At 40.8% G+C, this 25,163-nt stretch overlaps 1 protein-coding gene across 1 annotated transcript; it reads left to right on the top strand.

The window, feature by feature from the left end:
* Window positions 1-226: 226 nt before the first annotated feature.
* nae1 (nedd8 activating enzyme E1 subunit 1) lies at window positions 227-8,972 on the top strand. Its single transcript, XM_079496917.1, has 20 exons — window positions 227-361; window positions 1,126-1,229; window positions 1,619-1,679; window positions 1,766-1,796; window positions 1,944-2,015; window positions 2,252-2,331; window positions 2,619-2,728; window positions 3,002-3,111; window positions 3,196-3,258; window positions 3,363-3,426; window positions 3,624-3,715; window positions 4,486-4,545; window positions 4,763-4,896; window positions 5,408-5,483; window positions 5,571-5,610; window positions 5,990-6,076; window positions 6,595-6,687; window positions 7,087-7,201; window positions 7,333-7,382; window positions 7,485-8,972. The coding sequence occupies exons 1-20, from the start codon at window positions 312-314 to the stop codon at window positions 7,592-7,594; spliced, it is 1,602 nt and encodes a 533-aa protein (XP_079353043.1). The 5' UTR covers window positions 227-311; the 3' UTR covers window positions 7,595-8,972.
* Window positions 8,973-25,163: the final 16,191 nt, after the last annotated feature.

Below are 25,163 nucleotides of genomic sequence, written 5' to 3' on the forward strand. Positions count from 1 at the left end.
TATGCCTAGTTTTTGGATGTGTTACCTTTTGGTTCTTTTTTTCCCCTACTGGATTTATTTGGGGTCTAGGCTAGCAGTCCAGACTAGCACACAAACCTTTTACATCGATAATCGAGACCTTTACCTGTCTCTAGTATGGGTCTCATCCATGGTCTCATTCAATCACATACTCTAAAAATGGTCTAAATACTCCCCCTAGTGGCCAAACTTTGTGTCGAAACTACGGATCAGAAATGACATAACTTCTGCGTGTCGAATCCACCGTTTTGAACGGTAGAATGCATTTGTAAGGCTTCCCTGTAGAGCTTACCATGGCAGCCACCAAAGCATCAAAAGAACAGAAATACGACAGACAACTCAGGTAAAAATAATAACGGAGTTGCTTTGATGTATAATCTATACGTTGTTAAATTAATGTAATAAGTATTCCCGTTAAATAACGTTACCATTGCTGGGCATTTGGTTTGACAGTCCAGGACAATAACGCTAGCTAGCTAACCGTCGCTATGAATGATATTATATTGGCTGACTGACTGACTGACTGACTGACTGACTGACTAGCCTAATATGTTTGCCATCATTCATTACCGTCAGTTTAACGTGACAATTTCTGACAAATAGCACGACGACTACCTTATTAATTATAATAGTCCTGGTATGAAGAATGGAAGGCGTTTTTGAGTTGGTGCACTGCAAACTACTACATGTAACTATGGCAATGCATAACAACCATGGTGATGGTGAATGGTGATGGACAAACTACTCCAGTACAGTACTTGAGTCCTGGTGGTCAAATATTACTCAACTACAAGTGAAAGTTGCTCTGTCAAATTACTTAAATATACTTGAGATAAGTTCTGGAGTACTTGCTTTAAAAAAAAGTATTCAAATGTGCAAAAATAATAATGTGAAATTAGCAGATCTACAGTGTCGCACCACATCGTGACACATTGTGAGCTTGAGTCTATTTCATTATATTTGAAATGCGGCTTTAGTGGTTCATTTACAATTCATTTTTTTCGCCTTACCCAAAAATGTACTTACTTACTTAAGTACAGTACTCTAGTAAACGAAACGTACTTTACTGCCTATCACTGATGATAACATATTTTGATGTCCATTCAGACTGTGGGGTGACCATGGTCAAGAGGCCCTTGAGAATGCACACGTGTGTCTCATCAACGCCACAGCAACTGGGACAGAGATACTGAAGAACCTTGTTCTTCCAGGTGAATGTGGTTTATATATGATGATACATTTAAAGGGTGTTTCACTTTAAAACACGTCTGGGTTTATTTTAGCGTCTGCAGTGCTCAGGGTTTTGTTGTTTACCCCCAGGCCCTCTGTTGCTTGATTCAAATTCAATATTTAGATATTTATGTTAATTTGATCAGACATGCCCCCCTCTTATTATATGAACCCAATACCCATGGAACTTCAAACTCCATTTTAACAATATTAGACTTGAAACACACATTCCTGGTTCTAGTGACTTCTAATGCAGGATGCATGTCAAGTGCAAAATGCACATCTGTGTTTTTCAATAAATAACTAATAATAAAAAAGGATATTAATGTCACTTCTTGCAAGATTACAGTGACATTATTGTTGTTCACAGGTATTGGAGCTTTCACCATCGTCGATGGACACATTGTTTCCGGGGAAGATGTTGGTAACAAGTAAGGCAGTGGTTTTGATTTCACCATTTGCAGCGCTGTGGTGTGGTGTTCTGACTCTAAATATGTATGATACTCCTCTCTTTCAGCTTTTTCCTCACCCACAACTGTATAGGAAAGGTATGTTCTTTCGATATGTCTTTGCTTTGCCCTCTGTCTCTCTCATATCCTTCCTCCCTACGACTTCATTATAATCAGTAAAACATGGACACTCACTAAGTATTGGTATACTTTTGGTTTAAGCTGACCTTACTTGTTATCTCTCAGAACAGAGCACAGGCTGCCACTGAACTCCTGCAAGAGCTGAACAGTGATGTCTCTGGAAACTTTGTGGAGGAGGTTGGTTGTTTCTGTTGTGTTGTTACATGAATGTAAACAGGAAAACATCCATCTCCCTCTTTTTGTTTTGTATCCTCCGTTTTGTTTGGCCACAACTCCTGCCCATTTGATTGTATTATGTTAAGCATTTGTGCAGATGTGTTCATTGGCTTTTTCATGGCACCATCATTTTTTCTATGTTGCTAATTAATAATTTTACACTCATGGCCTATATGTATCACCTGTTTCTCCTGCAGACTCCAGATAAGCTCCTGGACAATGACCCAGAGTTTTTTCACAGGTTCAACCTGGTTATTGGGGTTCAGTTGCCAGAGAGGTATTGTAAAGATCTGTTGTATACTCGTGATTTTGATTATAACAATGCACTTTGAAAAATTAAAGTGCCTTGGTGTCTAGCTCAGTAGTTTGTTTTTTATTTGTCAATTTACTATTATTGTAAGTCGCTCTGCATAAGAGTCTTCTTTTTAGTTTTTCTGTTTTTTGTTATTCTTTCCCTCATAATTTTATAGATATCTATTTTATTGTTATCATCTTGTAAGTAATCTTTTGTGAAATTCAGTTTGAGTTGTTAATATTTTTCCTTTGTCTATATAATTTCAACAGCACATGCCTGAGGCTCGGTTCAGTTCTGTGGAGCACATCTGTACCTTTCCTAGTTTGTAAAACATATGGCCTAGTCGGCTACATGAGACTAGTGGTGCAAGAGCATACAGGTGAGTTGCTCTAAGTCCCTACCATTAGTGGTACTCTTACAGTATATTCAACAATAATAGTTATAGTGAAAAATTCATTAATTCTGGTGAATATCATTCCTGATCAACTTAATCTTTGACTCACCAAAGAAGATAATTTATATCTTGAAATGTGCAGTAATATATATCAATGGCTGGATAACTATATGTAGACCAATTAAATGCATACTGATAAACACCAAATTAAATCTAACTGGAGTTCAACAAGTTTTATTTTTCCATCTCCTACTTAAGTGGTTGAATCTCACCCAGACAATGCCTTGGAAGATCTGCGGTTAGACCAGCCTTTTGCTGCCTTAAAAAAACACATCCAATCCTATGACCTGGACAGCTTTGAGAAAAAGGTGTGTGTTTGTGTCTGCTGTGTTTGTCTGAGTACATTTTGGACAATTTGTCACATAACTAATGATTTCTCTCTGGGTCAATAGGATCATAGTCACACTCCGTGGATTATTATTGTTGCCAAAGTCTTAGAGAAGTGGCTAACTGAGGTATAGTAATATTTCTGTGGCAAAAGATAAACGTTTGATACCCTGATTTCATCTTTATACATCTTTAAACAAAAAAATGTCATTTTTGCTTTTGTTTGTTCTAGCATGAATATCAACCACCAAAAACGTACCCAGAGAAGGAGGCCTTCAAACGGCTGATTCGGGAAGGTATATTTTGTGCCCTAGTAGTCTTTATTTGCCTAGGAGGTGCTATTCGTTTCTTCCCTTATACTCCCTTCTGTCCATCTTTACTTCCTACTTTAATTTATTCATCGCAGCAATGCAAAGCTGTGTTCATGGATTTATCATGTATTGACATGATATCATTTATTTTTAATCAGTTGCATATATGCCTTTTCCTTTAGGGATTTTGAAGAATGAGAATGGCGTTCCTGAAGATGAAGAAAACTTTGAGGAGGCTATAAAGAACGTCAACACCGCTTTAAACCCTACCAAGGTGACCACATCAATACCTTTTCAGAGTGAAGCATGCCTACGCAAAAATGAAAGATGCATGCCTAGTTTGCCTACTGTCCTCTGAGTAGAAGGTTGCTGGCTTTGTCATTATGACATCATAAACTTTCTTCCAGTGCCTACTCAAAACGAGTGTTTGGATGCTGAATGTGTGATTTATAATTACTATTATGCTCAGTCACTTTACAGAAACAAAGTAAAAACAACTTTATAAAAAGAAAACTAGTCAAAAATGTTAGAATTTAAGTGGTTAAAAAGTTAAAGAAAATACATAAAAAGTTAATACAAAGTTCATTATTTGCCACAAAGAAATAAACTATGTATGCAATCAATCGTATTGTACGGTAGCCATGCTTTGCTGACTTATTACAAAGTGTCATGTAACCAGCAACATTCTACCCAGAGCAGACCTCTGAAGGGTCTGTCTTTTCCTTGCTCTTGAATCCTTCTCATCTTTTTCACCCGTAACCAAGTTCCATCTCTGCATTAGTATCTATTAATATCTAATGTTTCATATCTATACGGTAGATCTATAGCTCCCCTTCACCAATCCATAAACGTTTGCATGCACTGTTTCCTTAAGCCTGATATACACTTGTATGTCACACACCGAAAGTAGCAGATCTACAAGCTTACAGCGCGAAGAAGTGCATGTGCAACCAAGTATAAATCAGGCTCTAGGTTGTTCTTCAATGCCACAAGTAAAATCAGACGGCTGCACTCCAACCTCATAGTCATATCTTATCACTGCAGATTCCTGGTGAATTGGATGACCTCTTGAATAGTGAGCCGTGTAATAACATCACATCACAGGTACGTTTATGATCATCAACATTTTACACCTTACATCAGTTGTTCCACAGCAGCATGGGGATGAACATATATCTCTAGAGATAACACAGTAGATAAATACAGGGGGGTTTTTTGCCAGGGGAAATCCACTTTACTGAATGAATGAATGAACCACAAAACGCACATTGTAAATGCAGAGGTATTGTTTGTGTGCATGTTTTGTATGTGGAAATACCAGACCCCATCCTTCTGGGTGATGCTGCGAGCTGTCAAAGAGTTCATTCAGAATGAAGGCACTGGTAACATGCCTATGAGAGGGACCATCCCAGATATGATCGCAGACTCTCAAAAGTTCATCAACCTCCAGAATGTGTAAGTGTGCCCAAATGAACATACTGTATTTTCCTGATTGAAAGCAATTTATAGCCTTTGCAGAAGGCATTGGAACAGAAGCTCCTTTTTGTTGTTGAGTTAGGGTTGAGCACATGCATCAAAATGAACAGAAATGACCATTACCACAGTTGCATTGAGGGAAGTGGCATACTTAAATATGCAATAGCATCCCGTGATTAACCCATGTTATGCTTTATCTATTGAAAAATAGCAGATCTACAAGCTCATAGCGCACCACCGAGTGGCGCGCTACGAGCTTGTAGGTCTGCTATTTTTGAAAAATTGAAGAACCACTGACATAGAAACATAGCTTTTTCAGAAAACTGTCAGGATGTAGAAGACATTTTTAGAATCTGATCTCCGGTCAAAATGGGTTAAAATGATGCTTCTTGAACAGGGGAGCGACTAGCCAGTGTCCCTTAGATAAACACAGGACATGCTTTGTGTGTAATATGTTGTTGCTGTGTGACATGAAGACATGTGTTTCTAGTTACAGGGAAAAGGCCCTACAGGATACTACTGCTGTGTCCAAGCATGTTGAATGTATCTTGCAGTCTGTGGGAAAGGTATGTTGTCCGACCCGTTTAAGGATTCAGTTCATTTCGGACAAACGTGATTTTTAATTTAAATGGTTTATCGTTCTTTCTCACTAGCCACCGGAGAGCATCTCTGAAAAGGACATCAAACAATTTTGTAAGGAAATATTGCATGCACCAACAAATAGCAGATCTACAAGCTCATAGCACGCCACCGAGTGGCGCGCTACGAGCTTGTAGGTCTGCTATTACCTCCTGCATTTGTGTGTGGAGAGAAACTCTCCTGTGCACGCGGCCACGTACAGCCGTGTTAATTCTGTGAATTATGTAAACTGCCCCTGCATTGCACCTTGCATATAAATCAAATCTTATTGATTGAGCTCAGAGCACCATTTCAATCAGATATTTCCATATTACAGTAGCACAGTTGTTAACAGGTTTTTGAAGGCATGCATTTCCTATGAGAACTGCTGCGGTACATTTGAAGACGACAGCTTGTGGCCTGGCTGTATAGTACATAATATTTTTGTGTCCAGGTAAAAATGCAGCCTTCTTGAGGGTGGTGCGCTGCAGGTCTCTTGCAGAGGAATACAGCGTGGACTCAGTAAATAAAGATGAAATCAGTAAGTAGTCACTAGTAAGTAATATAAGCCCTCAACCCCACAGTTCATCTGACTTTCTTTTTAGTCAATCCTTATCAACTGTGTTTCAGTCATTTGTTTTTGCACTTCCTATTACGCCTATCCAGCTTGAGCGAGACCACTGAAGATATCTACATATTGTTTTGGCAGGATAGTGTGATCAGTGGCGTGCACATACATTTAGAGGGGCAGGTGCTCACCTTGTGCAGCGCGTGGAACCGGCCGGTTGCCTTAATCCATTTTGGGCGGGAAGCCCTTTTGGTGTTAGCATTATGTTATGCTTTAGCTATTGAAAAATAGCAGATCTACAAGCTCATAGCGCGCCACCGAGTGGCGCGCTACAAGCTTGTAGGTCTGCTATTTTTGAAAAATCAAAAAAAAAAAATATTTTTTTTTTTCAAAAGGGCACATTGCCAAAAGGGCAGGGGGTGCTCTAGCACCCCCTAGTGTCTATCTGTGCACGCCACTGAGTGTGATGTTTGTATGTTTTGTCTCCCCAGCCTCCTGTATGGACAATCCAGACAGTGAGATGGTTCTCTACCTCATGCTACGCTCTGTTGATCGCTTCTTCCAACAGCATTCCCGGTACCCAGGTTAGACTCCTGTGTTGTGTCTAATGTCTAAACAGAACTCCTTTCATATCCACCCCACACCTACAACATTGTCACACAGGGTGAAATATGGGCTCCTATGCCAGGCCCAGTGTTACGACTGGGGGGGGGGGGGCGTCACCCCCTCAACCAGACCATCTAGCCCCCTCAGTCAAGACTGCCAGTTTAAAATAAAAACTTCAAGCTTTCCTCAGTGTGTTGAGAAAGTGGTCGGTGGTGTTATGTGTACCAGGAGGACCCGATAGATAGACAGACATGACAAGGACTTCCGCTGCTATCAGTAAAAATAAATAATAAGAAAAAAAGCCCCCATTCACAGGTCAGACTTTGGCTGTTTTATTTGGGTTGATATTCATACATGTGTTCTATCTCTCTTCTCAGGGGTTTACAATTACCAGGTGGAAGAGGACATAAGCAAGCTGAAGCTGTGTGTGAACAGTCTGCTGCAGGAGTACAGCCTGAACGTTAACATCAAAGATGATTATGTCCACGAGTTGTGAGTTCTTGTCACTATGGAATTTATGGATATGGCAATCCCTGCAGGCTATTGCAAATGTCATATTGTGTCATTTTATCCTCCAAACTGATGAAATTCCCCCCTCTCTCTTTTCTTTTTGTAATCTGTAGCTGTCGCTATGGTGCTGCAGAGCCACACACAGTCGCTGCGTTTTTGGGAGGTGGGTCTTTCAGTATTAATCTCAAATTGACTTAAGATTCTAATGTGGCTTCACCTCTTGTATGCTCAGACAAATAATGTATTTTGTATCCGCTTGGTTTAGGTTCAGCTGCTCAAGAAGGAATAAAGATCATTACCCACCAGTTTGTACCCTTCAACAACACCTTCATATACAACGCCATGTCTCAGACATGCGCTACCTTAGAGCTATAGAAGAAAAACAAACTGTCACTAACATTGCCTGCTGGAGGAAAAGGGGGGTTAGGGTTATTTGTGCAAGTAGCACAAGCTTGAAGGAAGAGTCACAGGTTGTTGTAATAAACTACATTATACACTAATCATCCATCTCTGAGTGAAGATCCTGAGTGAGAAGTTAAAAATACAAATAGTCTGACTCTGTTTCATTAGCCATTCAACATTTTACCTTTTGTTGTTGAACTTTCTGAATGTGTTTCAGAAATACAATGTTATTTGAATTCGTATATTACCGTGTTCGCAATTGTGTACTTGCGTTTGTTCAGAATCTTTGTATCCTTTTATTGTGCTATCACTACAACTAACTGATTTTGGAGAGGAAATTAGTGGTCATTTCTTTTCATTATTTACCTCAGATATTAGTTGTTTTGGTTTCAAGCCTGAAAAGTAAAATTTCTGACTTGCAGTATCTCTGAGTATTTTGTTGTCTTCATTATACTTGTTGCTGTCGGGCAGAAACCAGCTATCCATTTTTCAACTTTTTTTGCGTGTGCGCGCGTGTGTGTGTGTGTGTGTGTGACATTGAACCAATTAAAAGTGCTTCTGACTAAACCTAATTCCATTGGATCCTCAAACTGTTGGTCAAACCACCCAACTCAACTTAAAGTGACCACTTGAGCTGGATTTGGTGATGATGATAATAAGGCAAAGTATGTCACAATGTATAGAGTCACCATACCAACTTTGATCATATAATTGTGCTCTAAAAACGTTTTTTTAATTTCCTGAAAAGTTAATAATTTGGACATAGCTGGTTTCTGGCCGACAGCAGAGAAATACGAGTTGCAGTGTACCAAATGTTTTGCCTTTAGTTTCACTGCTAAGTTGAAGCCCTTTTTTGTAATTGAATGAAACCACCTCTCACGCTGGAAAAGGCAAAATTAAGTTTTCTAGTTTGTATTACAACAACCCATCACTTGTCTCAACAGTCAATGACCGTAAAGAATTAAAATTTCTTCTGAAATATGATTAGTACACTTTCTACAATACACCGGAAGTCTTTGTGTTTGTTTTTAATCCTACCAATCATGGCTCATTTCCTACTACCGGCCCGGGTGGCCTGCTGCTTACCTCGTTAACTTAAAGTGGCGTGGGTTCAGCATACTTAACACTATATTGGTTATGTGTCATTAATGTGTATACTATTTTTACCTGATAATAATACATGCACCTTTTGATAAATAGTTAAAGATGTGTATGTATATACACAGAGACAAAGTTATCTTAATATCCAACACTAGAGGGCAACCTTTTCCATGTTTGTGTGTTTATGGGTTTGACATACACATTTTGTATCTGTTGCTGAGTAAATAATTCCTGAATGCTGACCCTAGCATACATGCTCCTGGGATATAATATGTTGTGGGATGTCAATGAAAAGCTTGCTGTGTTGATTAGTTACCATCGAGCTGTTTCTTAATGTCCCAGTCTCAGCTGCTCAGTAATGCAGAGGGGATTTCATTGCTAACATATGATCAGAATTCTTATTGCAGGGTCCTTTTGTTAGAAAATGTTTGTGTACAGAGGGCTATTGTTATGTAACTGTTGGGCACTGTCATGGTTTTCATTTGTTCTGTTTTGCCTGCAGAATTTGGCTGAATGGAAATTTGCCCTCAGCAGATTTTTCCTTGTAAGAAATACACCCACCAACCAAGCCCCCCTAGCCCCTCCCGACCTGCCATCTCCCCTGGCCCTCTTCCTCTCTTTCTTTCACTTCTTCTGTCGGAGAATAAAGCAGCTAGGTTGCCAAGAAGTACTTTGTACCATTTCCTAAATTAAGATTTCATCTACTGCCTCTTAAGATGATCATGTCTGGAATGCCAGCTTTATTAAGCCTAGCTAGAGTCCTAGAGCGTCTGCATGTACAGTTGGAAAAGGATCACAGGAGACTGTTGAAAGAAAACATCTCTCAAGCTCCAGTGAAATACATGAGATTATAATGAGGTTTTGCTCAGAGGTGGTGTACAGTAGATATTAAGACCCATACCTCTGGCATTACAGATACTCCCACTGGCCTTGGTTTTAATTAAGCCAGTTCTGTCTTTCATTTTATCCGGTATCTCTCTCAGGGGTGTTTCTAGGCATAGGCAACCTAATGTATTTGGTCGTCTAGGGGGCCTATAGGGCAGTGCATGGTTCTCAAAGTGGGGTCCTACAACAGGGGATCCTCACTCAGCTAAATTCGTGAAGTGTTCATATTGCAAGTGCAGATGCGGGTCATTATGTACTTTTTGTGCATTTTGTGAATATAGCATCAAAATCAATTTAACCACTTTAACCCTATAAACAAATGCAATTTGAAAATAGCTAATCTACAAACTCACAATGTGTCAAAGATTCTTCAGCGTCCATTATCCTCAGTAACAAAAACAGTGGAGTCCCTCGCCAAAACTGTCAAACATAATATGTTAATGATTATATTGTTTACACAAATGTCTGTCTCTGGAACACCATACTAATCCAAGACAGAATCCATTCATTTTCTCCATATTGACAGCTGAATTGTCTGTGCTGTTTTTTCTAGACTCTACTAATTAGTATTGCTAATAACCAAATTCATGACATAACATTCCTAACTGTAGTGTGCAGGTGCATGCAGGCCTGAATCCTTACTAATTAGTATTGCTAATAATCAAATTCATGACATAACATTCCTAACTGTAGTGTGCAGGTGCATGCAGGCCTGAATCCTTACTAATTAGTATTGATAATAACCAAATGCATGACATAACATTAATAACTGTAGTGTGCAGGTGCATGCAGGCCTGAATCCTATTCCAGCTACAGTAGCCTATATGTATAATACCTGTCTAACAGCCAATTCACCCTTTGTCAAGTGGTTGTGCCCCTATTCGCACCTATTGGTTGCCGTTTCGTGGTTGGACAAAAATAATTTCTCTCCATTAACTACCATTGAAATAATGTGTTTTTCGGCTGCTTCGTATTGATATTCTGTGCATTCAATTCTTGTTTTAAACTTGTCAGTAAAAATGAACATCACAGGTGCAGCATGGTGACTGGTTTGTTTTTAGTTTTTTCCAAAAAATTATGTTTTAGCAAATTCAACATAAACAAGGTGGAACAATTAAGGCAGAAAGAGCCTGCTGGTTAGTCAGTTAGGGACCAATCAGAAGGCTGACAAATCTTTTTCTTTTTCTTTTTTTGTCTTTCTAATAAAATGACATTTCCATGAACTGAGACTTAATTCCAGCTGAGAAGCATGACATATTGTGTGCGACTAACAATAATAATATACAGCTGTGTCAACAGCACAACAAATATGCAAACACTGGCTTTAATTACCCATAGTGTAGCATTTGCTTCTCGACAGTGTGTAGACTATTTTAAAAGGCTTTCATTCCCTTAAGACGCCACTATTGTTGTACTGATAAGACACAACTGTAAAATAGACAAGATCGAGGCACTCTTTTGTGAAGCAACAACTTCTTTATGGCAAGGGCCTTTGTTGTTGAACTATGTGAAAGATGTGAGTTATGGTGCACTTTGTGAATTAAAAGACTATTGATGCTTTGTCTTAAAAAAAATGTTTGAACCATCTGGATGATTATCTCAGACTTCATGTTGCTAGCCTGTGATGTCAGTCATATGACATATCTCATATAACTCAAAAATTGGGCAATTAAGGCCTGATCAGAGCTTCATTAACTTCCATAAAACATCCTATTATAAATGTACCACGTCTCTGTGTGTACATGTGTACTGTATGTCTGTAATCCACGTAACCCGGCCTTGAGTCGGTCAGACCCATGGTTGTCCAGAACCGCCACAAAAGGCCTCTGCCCAGGCTCTGGACAGGCCCCAAATTTGCCAATTGGTCACACCTGATCACCCCTAGACCTCCATATATGGAGCTGGCCTGTTCTGACATCACAATGATGTTCTGACTTCTGCATAGAATATTTGGGCATGCCTGACAAAGAAGTCCATATATGGGCATAAAAGGGACACAGACATAACAGACATAATAACTGGGTGGGGCATTCATTTCCAACTTGCATCGTTCCAAGTAGACCAGTGCCCAACGGGCACCGCTCTATAGTCCTTTACTAAATGCACCACGTCTTTGTACGTGTGTATGTACGTCTGTAATCCATGTAACTGGAGAACCGTTTGCCCCGTCGACTTCAAATTTGACTATTTACTGGTGCAGTTTCGAATTGCATGCAGCCACTTTTACACAGAATACAATGTTTTTTGTGATCATTGGTCATGATTCACCAGGAACCTGGATGGCTTGGTTGCAAGTTTAAAATAATTCATATTTTCAGAAATCTCTATGGGAAAAATGTATGGGTTTTCTATCTGGCACCACAAAATGTCCGTGTTGCTCAGGGAAAATAGGCATATTGGCATGGCCACTTGACATGGCTATAACATGACTATAACATGACTATAACATGGCTATAACATGGCTATAACATGGCTATAACATGGCTATAACATGACTATAACATGGCTATAACATGGCTATAACATGACTGCCGGCAGAACAGTCTCTCTTTAATAATGCCATTAGGACCAGAGCAACAAGATGGTGCCGGGGTAGAGAACACAGGACTCACATTCTCTTCACAGAGGAAGAACCCATTACGCACATGCTGGCATTCGCCAAGGTCTCTTGACTGATGCTTGTTTTATTTTCCGCCCCCCTCACCTCGCACACTGTGATTACTAAGAAGACAGAAAGAAGTGACAAATGACAAATGATGCAGCTAGGTGCGTCACTCACAAAAAAAACAAAACAAAAAAAAACACCACATAAATTTCTGTTGAGAAATCCAACCAGCATGGACAAGTATGCATCAATATTCTTATCTGTCATGTTTTACTTAAGATATCCTTCGATGTGCTATTATCTATCCTGTTTCGTTATTTTATTCAAAACGCCTTTGATGTGGGAACCCTGTTTGCCAGGAAAACAGTTGATAAATCTGAACCAGTGACAACTTTATGAGTTCCTCCCCCCTCAGTGGAGGTTAGCATGCTGCTCTGTTGAATAAATACATACTAATGTAGCACATGTAGCCACGTGTGCTATCTGTGAGGCTGTGATTTATGATATGACACCGCCATACGACTTAACTGCCCACACAACATGGGGATTTGTCTCACTGTAATATGACATGACATAACACAAGAGATTCAAATAAAATCATTAGATCATTTTGTGATGACATTAAGAAACTGAAAATTAAAGACCCCAAAAAAGGGGGGGGGGGGGGGGGGGGGAGAAAATCAATAAAACATATTAGAAAATAAATATCTTATATTAGCCTATTCATAATAAAAAAATACGTTCGCTGTTCACAATAAGATTTGAACTCACAGCCCATCAGTACATGGGGAAGGAAACAGGCCTATCACTGCTGTGACGTCAGGAACAGTGCATTTTAGAGCTCTTTGGTGGTCTTGGTGTCCAAGAACGGCTTTTGCTACTACTTCATAATTAACAGAATTCTTGAAAGAACAAATATTGGCAGAGGGGAAAAAATAAGTCGATATTTCAGACTTTCAACGGCCTGTCATAATCTTCAAGATAGCCCCATTGATTAAAACTTAAAAGTATAGTGCAAAGTGCGACTCACTTTATAGATTACCATTGTGTTGAAACCAATGGACAAAGATTTCATGAAACAATGGTGTTTGTGCAATTTTAGTAACTTAAGCTATTGAGTGTATCTGTGTGATTTGATATAGACTTCCTCTTTAATCTCATTAAGTCCCTCATTCCCATAAATAAATGTGATAGAATATGGAAAGCTGTCATCCCTAAAATATTGAGGAATTGTGTTTGGGAATGCCTCTGCATTAGTTGTGTATTCAAAGCTCATAATGGTCACAGAGTCAAACATACATCAAAATAAATTATTATGGGGCGGCTGTGGCTCAGGAGGTAGAGCAGGTCGTCCAATGATCCATGGGTCGGCGGTTCGAATCCTGGCTCCTCCTGTCCACATGTCGAAGTGTCCTTAGGCAAGACACTGAACCCTGCATTGCCTCCAGTGGTTGCCACCATTGGTGTGTGAATGTGGGAAGTGAGGACGCTGGCGACGACTGTTTGCTGCTTCACCTCCCAATGTATGAAATGTATGTATGTAAAGCGCTTTGAGTAAGCATGTACAGTAGTGCATAGAACAGCGCTATAAAAATGCAATCCATTATTATTACGATTAGTTGAATATACAAAAAGATTACAGACCGTTTTAATGCAAATCAATGAAATCATACCGTACATTCACATAAACATTTTATTTAAAACTGTCTCAGAAGGTATAGCAGTTATCTGATCATCAGAAGGTTTCCAGGCCAATCCCATGGCTTCTTCTGCCATTGTGTTGAAATGTATGTCAACAGGACACTGAACCCTTGAACTTGAAGAGCAGGTCGGTGTCTTGCATTCAAACTTTCAATGGTGCTACCTTGCAGATTATTGTGTTATGGCCCCTGAAAGCCTGAAATAGGCTATGCCATTTGTTCTTTCATGGCTTCTTTTGTCAATTATAGTTTAGTGAATGACAAAAGTGTCACCCTATAGGCCTATCACCCCCCTGAGTTCATCATCTCACACTGACTGAATAAAGTTTGAGAGTTATCATGAAGAATGCTCAGCGTTTTGTTTCTGGTTCTAAGGATGTCTAGACTCTAGAAGATCACTCAGCTGGGTCTGAGGATTCCTCACTATTTGTCCAAGTCATGCCAACGATTCTGGCAAGCTTACTCCTTAGTCTGCAATTGAGGTTGCCAAGCCATGATGTAAGGTTAAACATGCACACGCTCGACCAGAGTACGTGTGCACACATTTTAAAATTGGTTGGCTCACGTTAAGGCTGTGATTCGACAATAAAGGAGCATTTCTTGAATTCAGTGTTTTCAGAGAAGCTTGATACAATCCAAAACTGTACTCGAATACTTGAAGCTGCCTACAATTTCAACAGATTAAGTAAAAGTGCCGTTAAGACTTCCCGATGAGTGATCAGTTCTTTAGTTCTACCAGTGTTTACTCTACACCACTACTTTGACACCATGTTTGAGCTTCTGTGTTGCGTCAGATAACCTTCTTAACTTCAATAACAGTAATCAGTATACTTGTACAAACTGTAGCATTGTTATGGATTATGATTTAATCATAATTTAGTTGTCCAAAAAATGAGGCCACTGTTAACTCCAAGTTCAAAAGAATGAGTTGTCATTGTATTTTAAAGCAGAACAAAAATCTAAAAATAGCACTCAACCTTTAGGTTGCTGAAGATGTGTTGTAACACTGTTAAGCAAGGTTAAGATGATATAGTCTGTTCCTCTATCCTATATAAGGCAGTCTAAACTAGCAACATAGGAGGTTAAGATATTAAAACTCTTTCCATCTTGTCATGGCAAGGGTTGTGCAACCTCCTCCACTTTAATGCTATAGGAGAGGTTACAGGAGCACGGGTGCATAGTTGATCACATTCTGCACTATATTTCTGCACTCATTTGTTAAAAATAATTATAATTATAATTTAAAAAAAAAAAACAGATAATAGACACCAGTGTCTACGACACTATGACGTCAAATTCTCCATTCATTGTCAATGGGAATGATGTTTGTGTAGGACAACGTTTGTGAACATACACTAAAAGCTGGATATAGGAGGGGCTGGTGCCCCTCAAAGACTGTGATTTAACATTTGTCGTTCCCCTATATGTAGTGGAAGTGAAATTGCCTTTGGCTCCACTTCTTTAGAGGCCCCTGTGTCAGTACAATTTGGGGTAGATCAGATCAGTTCATGATTTATGCAAAAAGCGATTGGCCGGATTGGAATTGAATGCAGTGAGGCCAGAAAAGTGAGGACGCCAATTGTGATTGGCCGAAATGTGATGATGTATGATGATGTATGATGATAAGAGCACCCCTCACTTCACACAAGAGTGATTTTTAAGGGGCACTAGCCGCCTCTATAAACAGCTTTTGTCCCCGCCCGTTTGCCATTGATAATGAAAGGGGAATTCCAGTCAAATGTCCGATAAGTCTTGTCTCCGCCCGTCTCAATATTTGCCATTGACAATGAATGGAGAAATGACGTCAGAATTCCGCTAAATATAGGAGTGTTTTTTGTGCAAAACTAATGCTTGCAATGGATTCAGCATCATGAAAACCCCCTAGTTTGACATGTCACATGCTACTTAAAGTATAATGAAATTTTGAATTGTTTAAAATTGGTTGATAATGGTACCCCAATTTTCAGCAGCTGTCACAAAGTTTCCCAAGGGAGTTGGGTTGGAGAAAAAAAAATCTGTGATAGTAGACACCTTTATGAACACATCTGTGAAGAAAGCTAGTGGTAAGCATTTTTCTTCCAGATTTGCCATAACTTAAGCTAATTTTCCTTTATTACCATTCCAGCCTGACAAGTAAACTGAAGTCGATAGCAGTTTATCAGAACAATGAACAGGATAACAGAATGAATGAATGAATGAATGAATGAATGAATGAATGAATGAATGAATGAATGGTAAATGGTGCATTTATATAGCGCCTTTATCCAAGGCGCTTTACATAGATTGTGCATTACATTCACCCATTCACACACACATTCATACACCGATTGCGGCGGAAGCCATGCAAGGTACTAACCAGCACATCGGAATGGAGAAATTACGTCAGAATTCCGCTAAATATGACGTAAATTAAACATCAAAACATTAAACGCCATTGACATTGAAGGGAAAACTTACGTCATATGTAAACGAGCAAATCGGCTAACCAATCACATGTTGGTGGGAGCGCTTGACCAATAATGGACCATCTTATGTAGCCTACCTTGTGTAGCACTAACATAAATTGATGTACGATGACAAGATTCATTTCACACGGGTGTGATTGTTGTCCTCACTTTTGGCTTCAATGTTTGTGTTTACGCAGACACCAAAAACTGGGCATAGGAGGCCCCTCAAAAACGAAGTAGTGTCGGAGTATTTTGAAGAAAACGCAAAATGGTGGAAAATGTACAGTGCTACAGTTCAAGAGTTAATGGCCAAAATGTGAAGCAGCCTGTTATAGCGCCACGATGATGCCAATTTGAAACATTTGAGCTGGTCTTCCTTGGTCTACTGGGAGTGAGTGTCCAAAGTTTCATGGTAATCAGTGCAATGGTTGCCCAGATTAACTGGTCACACAGACACACTGTAGATGGATGGACAGACGGTTGAAAACATAATCCCCGCCTCCGGGCCATAGTTAGGTAAAGTTAGCTTAAGTTGTGGCAAATCTGCAAAAGAAAATGCTTACCACTAGCTTTCTTCACAGATGTGTTCATAATGTGTTCTCATTCATTGATTCATTGATTCATTGATTCATTGATTCGTTGAGTCATTCATTCATTCTGTTAACCTGTTCATTGTTCTAAATAATCCGGTTCTGATAAACTGCTATCGACTTCAGTACTTGTCAGGCTGGAATGGTAATAAGGGAAAATTAGCTTAAATTATGGCAAATCTGGAAAAAAAAGCTTACCACTAGCTTTCTTCACAGATGTGTTCATAAAGGTGTCTATTATCCATTATCAACCAATATAAGGCAAAGAATTCCAAATTTCATTATACTTTAAGTAGCATGTGAAATGTCAAACTAGGGGGTTTTCATGATGCTGAATCCATTCCAAGCATTAGCTTTGCACGAAAAACACTCCTTGGGCTAAATTCGGCCATAGCCACTTGCCCAAATGTGCCCAAATGTGCTGACCTCATCACATTTGTGATGACGGCTATGGGCATTTGTAGGCAAATGAGTGTTTTTTGTGCAAAACTAATGCTTGCAATGGATTCAGTATCATGAAAACCCCCTAGTTTGACATGTCACATGCTACTTAAAGTATAATGAAATTTGGAATTTTTTGCCTTATATTGGTTGATAATGGTACCCCAATTTTCAGCAGCTGTCACAAAGTTTCCCAAGGGAGTTGGGTTGGAAAAAAATGTTCTGTGATAGTAGACACCTTTATGAACACATATGTGAAGAAAGCAAGTGGTAAGCATTTATTTCCAGATTTGCCATAATTTAAGCTAATTTTCCCTTATTACCATTCCAGCCTGACAAGTAAACTGAAGTCGATCAGTTTATCAGATGCAGTTTATCAGAACTGGCTCCACAGGAGTCCCGGATTATTTAGAACAATGAACAGGATAACAGAATGCTAGAATGCACTCTGTCGAGTGCCTACTTGCTTGTTGCACACAAGTAGGCCATACATGGCATAAATGGCCTACTAAGTACTGTCGACCGCTACAAACTGTCAAATCTCAGCTTCTCTGTGAAAGAACGTTTGAAATATTGAATTATTAGGTTTAGCTATTTGCTACGTACCTACTTTTTGCACGTAAAAAAGTAGTATTATGCCTCTATGTATGTATGTAATTTGTAAGTTGATTAGTGGTATACTGTGGTTACTTTTGATGCGTATGCACCGTCCCAGCATATGACGTCAGGGTATAACTGGTATAGCTAGCTCTCAATGATGACTAGCTCTCAATGATGACGTAATAAAGATGTGGATTAAAGGTCCCAATGCCAGAGTGTAATTGGTTTTCGATGGTGACGTAATGACGATATGTTTTAGTGTCGGGAGGATTAGAGGTAATGCTCCTATGTATACATGTATGTAATCTGGCCCCACTGCCGTATCAGGCACAAGTAGTCATTACGTCATTTGCTGGGACGGTGCATACGCATCGTCCTGGGCGAAACTAGTACTTGCGCGCTCTGCTTGCGCAAGTAATGAATGAATGAATGAATGAATGAATGAATGACTCAACGAATCAACGAATTAATGAATGAGAATCATAACATGGCAGTATGTCCTCAACCACACTTGACTCATCACAACACTGGCTCTTTCTTGTCAATGACGTCACATTCGATGACAAAGGATTGGCTGGTGTTTGCAGCGAATTCCTTTTTTACTGGCCCTGCCCTTAGTGCATTGGGACATTCCCAAAGCTTGTCTCACACCTGTGAATACGTTTTTAGTTTTTTAGTTTTTTAGCTTTCCTCTCTCCTTTTGACACAATGTCACCACATGCATAAAGCAGATGACCTTTCATTGAGACGTCTCTTCAGCTATTTAGATAAACATGTTTTATTGTTTTGCGAAACTCGTTCTGGTGTCAGTGACATTGCCTTCATAGACATGTACTGTAGTATACTGTAGTATATGAGGAGATAGTGTCTGTGAGTTCACAACTTCTGTACAGGACTCAAAGCAATATAAGTATCCCATTCGGTATCCTCCAGACAGTCTCTGATTTTATCTTTGCTCCTTTCGGACCATACTTGTTGTATCACTTTGGTTGCATGCTTCTTTCACTTCACAATAAGCCCTGTACTTAGGCAAAAGGTGAACAACATGCGGTCTGCATACAGCCTTAAGCATCTGGGAGAGCCTATATTCCCAAAGCACAAATACAGTGGACTAGAATGAGTGGGACAGTGTATACTACTGAAGGTTTGGCAGGTGTCCAGATAGCTTGCAATTAAAACCTTCAAGGACAAAAACTGGTTGATCCAGAGAAAGGTTGGGCGAGAGTGTGCATTGTAGTAACTCACTATTCTCTCTGTGACTTCTTTATTGTCCAGGCCAGGTATATATGCCTATAGGCAAGGATTATAGTCCAGAAATCTTGCTCAACTCACACTGGAGGTACAATGGTATATATGAAACTGTTAAAAGGCTATTTCATGTGTGTTGTGTGTGTCCACTTTGTATTTCTGGCCACGAGAACCTTCATGTTACCCACTCATTCTCATGCACTGTCGTCCACCTCCTCTATTGCAATCACCAAGGCTTCAGCCTCCCGCCCCCGCTCGCAACAGCTTTATCTCCCGTCACAGGGGAGGCTGCATGGACAATGGATGAGAGAGAGTGTGTGTGTGTGTGTGTGTGTGTGTGTGTGTGTGTGTGTGTGTGTGTGTGTGTGTGTGTGTGTGTGTGTGTGTGTATGTGTGTGTGTCGGGGGGGGGGGGGGGGGGGGGTGCGTTTGTGTGGCTGGATTGTTAATGCTAAAATCAATCACTGAATCAGAAACACTGACTCGGCAGAAGGGCCACATTGCCAGCGATTATGTTTTTATTCTCTCACTGTGGTGTGGTGGCTTCTGAGAGGGTGATGAAGGGAGTTGGGGGAGGGGAAATGAGGGAGGAGAGGACAGCAAGAGCAAAGCAAAAGAAATGGGGGGGTGCAACAGTGCAAGGCAAGCGCTATTAATGCATTGCTGTATTGAACATTTCCAAAAAGTGTATGTATATATGTATATATATATAAAAAATCTATTTTTACATTTGTTTTGTGAGCTTGTATATCGGCTATTTTCACTATAATTGAATTAGGGCATAATTTGTTAATTCATAATATATTTTTGGTCCCAAGAGTCCCTTTATAGAGTGGAGTCACTCAAAAGTACAATATTTCTATTTAAAATGTGGAGAGAAAGTCCAAAAGAGGAATACTCAAAAAGTAGTCAAGTAAATGTAGCCTATATATACTTAGTTACTGTCCACGACCACCACTGGTCACATGGCACAGATGATGTATCCCCCTTCGTCCCAATCTGAAACTGGATAGAACACTCCCCTCCTGTGAGGCTGTGTGCTTTGTAAACAAATCATAAAGAGAAGGAGTGAGAGGGTCGAGCTGTTGGAGGCAGAGAGAAAGTTGAAAGCATACACTTCATACTTCATCATACCACCATTTTGTGAAAATAACAGGTTTATGAGTGTAAAACGTGACACGACAAGGGTGGGGGGGGGGGGGGGGGGGGGGGTTGGAGCATGATGCCTTAAGTTCTGATGGCTCACGATTATTAGTTTGAGATATTTACCTGGCTACGGTCCAGCCAGCTCAGCCCTCGCCTCTTCATGGGGCCCAAGAGGAGCTGAGCTGAATTAAAACAGGCCCTGCTGGAGCAGAGCACAGCGGAGAGCTCAGTGTGTTTACTGTGAGACTGCAGGAGACCTGCATACTTTAACCCTTGCAGGGTTCTGCTGAGAGGCTCCAAATTCTTCCCACTACCAGATGGAGCTGAAGGCGGTTGTAGTGCAGTGTGAACACTACAAGTAGAAGCACGGAGGAAATAAAAACCTACGTTTCGACCCCTTATGGGTCTTCGACAGGTATGAAGACAACAACATACCTGACGAAGACCCATAAGGGGTCGAAACGTTGTCATCACATAATAAATACATTTCCTGTGGAAGTTACAAAAAGTGTGCGGACTACTTCTCCTTCTCCTGTACGTATCTTTTTGTTCAGCACCTGAAAGTCTTTTTGTAGATGTGCGTACTTTTCTCTGGATTCAGGAGATGAGAGGACCAGACATGACTAGGGTTACTACATTACTAAATAGACTACATTATCTCATTCCGGCCAATTCGAATTTGTGTCTTCACCATCGTCTTCAATGTTTGTGTTTACGCAATGTTTGTGTTTACGCAATGTTTGTGTTTACACAAACACTCAAAACTGGCCATTCATTATCAATGGCTTAATGTTTGTGTTAGGACAATGTTTGTGTTTACACGCACCCGGCCTCAAAGCTGGACATAGGAGGGAGGATATATCCTGGATCGCTGCCCACCTCTCCAGCGTCAGCGCCTGGAACTTTGCAGTGTTGCTGGCGTCACGTAGGTGTGTCTACGTAGGTGGCACACCTCCTTCCCCTCCTAGCTGTGCCTTGGCTTGGCTCCCACAGCGTCAGTGGACTCGCCATCGTTCCCAGCCAGCCTCATCTTTCTGACTGCAGTTCCCAGCCAGCCTCATCTTTCTGACTGCAGTGTCCAGCCAGCCTCATCTTTCTGACTGCAGTTCCCAGCCAGTCTCATCTTTCTGACTGCAGTGTCCAGCCAGCCTCATCTTTCTGACTGCAGTTCCCAGCCAGCCTCATCTTTCTGACTGCAGTTCCCAGCCAGTCTCATCTTTCTGACTGCAGTGTCCAGCCAGCCTCATCTTTCTGACTGCAGTTCCCAGCCAGTCTCATCTTTCTGACTGCAGTGTCCAGCCAGCCTCATCTTTCTGACTGCAGTGTCCAGCCAGCCTCATCTTTCTGACTGCAGTTCCCAGCCAGCCTCATCTTTCTGACTGCAGTTCCCAGCCAGTCTCATCTTTCTGACTGCAGTGTCCAGCCAGCCTCATCTTTCTGACTGCAGTTCCCAGCCAGCCTCATCTTTCTGACTGCAGTGTCCAGCCAGCCTCATCTTTCTGACTGCAGTTCCCAGCCAGTCTCATCTTTCTGACTGCAGTGTCCAGCCAGCCTCATCTTTCTGACTGCAGTGCCCAGCCAGCCTCATCTTTCTGACTGCAGTGTCCAGCCAGCCTCATCTTTCTGACTGCAGTGTCCAGCCAGCCTCATCTTTCTGACTGCAGTGTCCAGCCAGCCTCATCTTTCTGACTGCAGTGCCCAGCCACTGCAGCCGGCCTCATCTATCTATCTATCTATCTATCTATCTATCTATCTATCTATCTATCTATCTATCTATCTATCTATCTATATATATATATATATATATATATATATATATATATATATATACTATAGTTATATGTCATATGTGTATGTTGTTTTGTAATCTTTTTGTCTGCTTGCCTGTCGACCAGCTCACCAGACTCTCTCCACTACTTTATTTGATATTTTTAATTGTGTATATACTTTCACCATCCATCCATCTGGAGTTCCATTAGCCGCAAGGCCTTTATTGAGCCTCTCAACCAGCCTCTCCAGATGGGATCACAGTCCTCTGTCTATAGGTCCCCGCAAGATCTGAGTGTCAGATTACACCCACACACACACACACAGACACACACACACACACACACACACACACACACACACACACACACACACACACACACACACACACACACACACACACACACACACACACAAACACACGTAGTATACTGTATGCCAAAAGTGTGCGCTACCACAGAGAGAGAGAGAGAGAGAGAGAGAGAGAGAGATACAGTATATATATATGTGTATAGTGTACACACAGTCCATGAGCAGAATGCACACACCCTATCTGTAATAGTCCCTTTCTCTCAGCACATACACAGCTGTGTGAATGTCACATGACTGAAACAATTAGAACAAAGGTGAATGTCGAACAGATGGTTCCGAGGTTTATCAATATCATCTCCTACTTCTCCAAAGTAATGGCCCGGAATGTAATGCAATAAAAGCTGTTTAATTATGTATTGTTTTCTTTAATATTTTTCTTTCTTTATTACTCCTTTATTGTAACCTTCATTTTCAATACTGTCAAGTTATGGTGAAACATTGGCATGACCGTACAGACAGCCGGTGTGTGATTCAGCGTGATCATTGTTATATCGATATTTGGTGATAAACCATGTGTAAACAGGAATGTTTTTGTTATGTCAGCTGCGTGCGTGCGTGCGTGCGTGCGTGCGTGCGTGCGTGCGTGCGTTTACGACACGTGTCTATGATGCATGCATGCGTGTGTGTGTGTGTGTGTGTGTGTGTGTGTGTGTGTGTGTGTGTGTGTGTGTGTTTACGACACGTGTCTATGATGCATGCATGCGTGCGTGCGCATGCACGTGTGTGTGTGTGTGTGTTTACGACACGTGTCTATGATGCATATATGCGTGTGTGTGTGTGTGTGTGTGTGTGTGTGTGTGTGTGTGTGTGTGTGTGTGTGTGTGTGTTTTTACGACACGTGTCTATGATGCATATATGCGTGTGTGTGTGTATGCGTGTATCTGCCTTAGGGTATCATAGCAGGAGCACATTCTCCAGGTGCCATTCTTATCTCTGACACTGTTCACCGGCCTTCTCTTCATCTGCCATCGCTAAGATCTCTCGGCGACAGGCAGCCTGGAATTCCATTTGGAAAAAAAAACATGGGTTGTGTGTGTGCGTGTGTGCGTGTGTGTGCGTGTGTGTGCATGCGTGTCTGTCTGTGTGGGGGTGTGTGCGTGGGTGTGTGGGTGTGTTTGACTGTGTGTTTTGAACCTCTGCCAGGCAGAGACCCGTCACAGTGAAACACAAGTTCATCTGTACGTGTCCTCAAATATGCAGCAGCACTTGTCAGGCAGACAAATAATTTACCTGTCTCTCCTTCACAGAGAACCAGCAGGCCGCCATTATTTTCCACAAAGGTTGTGTGCGCGTGTGCATGTGCGCGCGTGTGTGTGTGTGTGTGTGGTTAGTTACAGCACTGAGGCACATACACACATGGCTCCCCTTTAGATGTAAAGCCTTTCACCCTCCTTCCTCTGTGGAAATTGAAGAGGGGCCCCTATAGGTGAGAGAGAAGCACTGACTGAACGAACGGTTTGGAATTTCTGGAGCTGCTAATCCAAGTCGGACTTCTTCAGCCAGGGCTCCACACTCATTTTTTCACAGGTAGCACTGGTGCCACCTACCTTTTCATTTGGTAGCACCACCAGAAATTAGGTAGCACCATCTTTTTCTTTGTATAGCGTGGTATTAATACATGACCTTTAAGACCTTATCATGCTGATAGTTAATTGTTAATTTCCATACCATAGTTTTGCATTGATGTAAAGACTGACAATGACACAAACTTGATATTTGCAAACTTGATATTTGCAAAATATTTTAATCTGAACTGTAGGTTTCTCTGCAAGAGCAGCAGTTTGACAACATAGGTCATCTTCTTATAAAAAAATAAAAGCAAAACATAACAACAGTAGGCCTATGTTGTTTTTAGATCATATCATGACAATGTATTTAACTGCCTTCTCTTTTTAAAACTTTTTACTGCTGCACAGCACAGACATTAACTTAACAACAACAACAAGGTGCATTCAACATAACAACAGTAGGCCTATGTTGTTTTTAGATCATATCATGACAATATATTTAACTGCCTTCTCTTTTTAAAACTTTTTACTGCTGCACAGCACAGACATTAACTTAACAACAAAAACAAGGTGCATTCAACATAACTTAAAGTGACAGCAGCATTAAAAGAGTACTTTTTTTTCTTTCCCCCCTCCTCAGTCTCTTTGGCCAACCTGTCACTGTCCTCTTCACTCTCAGAATATGAGATTATCGCCGGTTCCACAACTTCCTCTCCACCTTCTTGGTCTCCTAACCCATCTCCAGCACTAGCAGCCTCATTTGTCTCCTCTGACACATTTCTTTTCTTGAAAAAAATCAACTATTGAGCCGCGTTTCATGTCTGCATCTTTGTATGTTTTCTTTTTCGGAGTTCAGTGAGCGCGCCGCTTGTACGCTTGTACTTCATCACGTGACTCACATGCGCAGGCACGTGACGTCACTCACATGCATGCAAGCTACTAGCTAGGCACTAGCAGGCAGGCAGAGCGGGTGAGACCGAGAGAGAGAGAGAGAGGGGATTCGATTGAGCCAAAAGAAAGTAATACTTTATTATCGCACTACTAACATAGCCGCCCGGCGCCCGTGCCTCAGTGTTGAGACGGGGTAAAAAAAAAAAAAAAAAACGGATCGTTTTTTTTTTTTTTTTCTCTCG

Source organism: Electrona antarctica (assembly GCF_951216825.1).
Source record: "Electrona antarctica genome assembly, chromosome: 3".
Taxonomy (NCBI): Eukaryota; Metazoa; Chordata; class Actinopteri; order Myctophiformes; family Myctophidae; genus Electrona; species Electrona antarctica.

Coding starts and splice junctions, on each gene's coding strand:
- nae1 (XM_079496917.1), top strand. CDS start 312: ATGGCAGCCACCAAAGCATCAAAAGAACAGAAATACGACAGACAACTC. Junction 1,680..1,765: donor GGGGAAGATGTTGGTAACAA/GTAAGGCAGTGG, acceptor CCTCTCTTTCAG/CTTTTTCCTCACCCACAACT. Junction 5,484..5,570: donor TCTTGCAGTCTGTGGGAAAG/GTATGTTGTCCG, acceptor CTTTCTCACTAG/CCACCGGAGAGCATCTCTGA.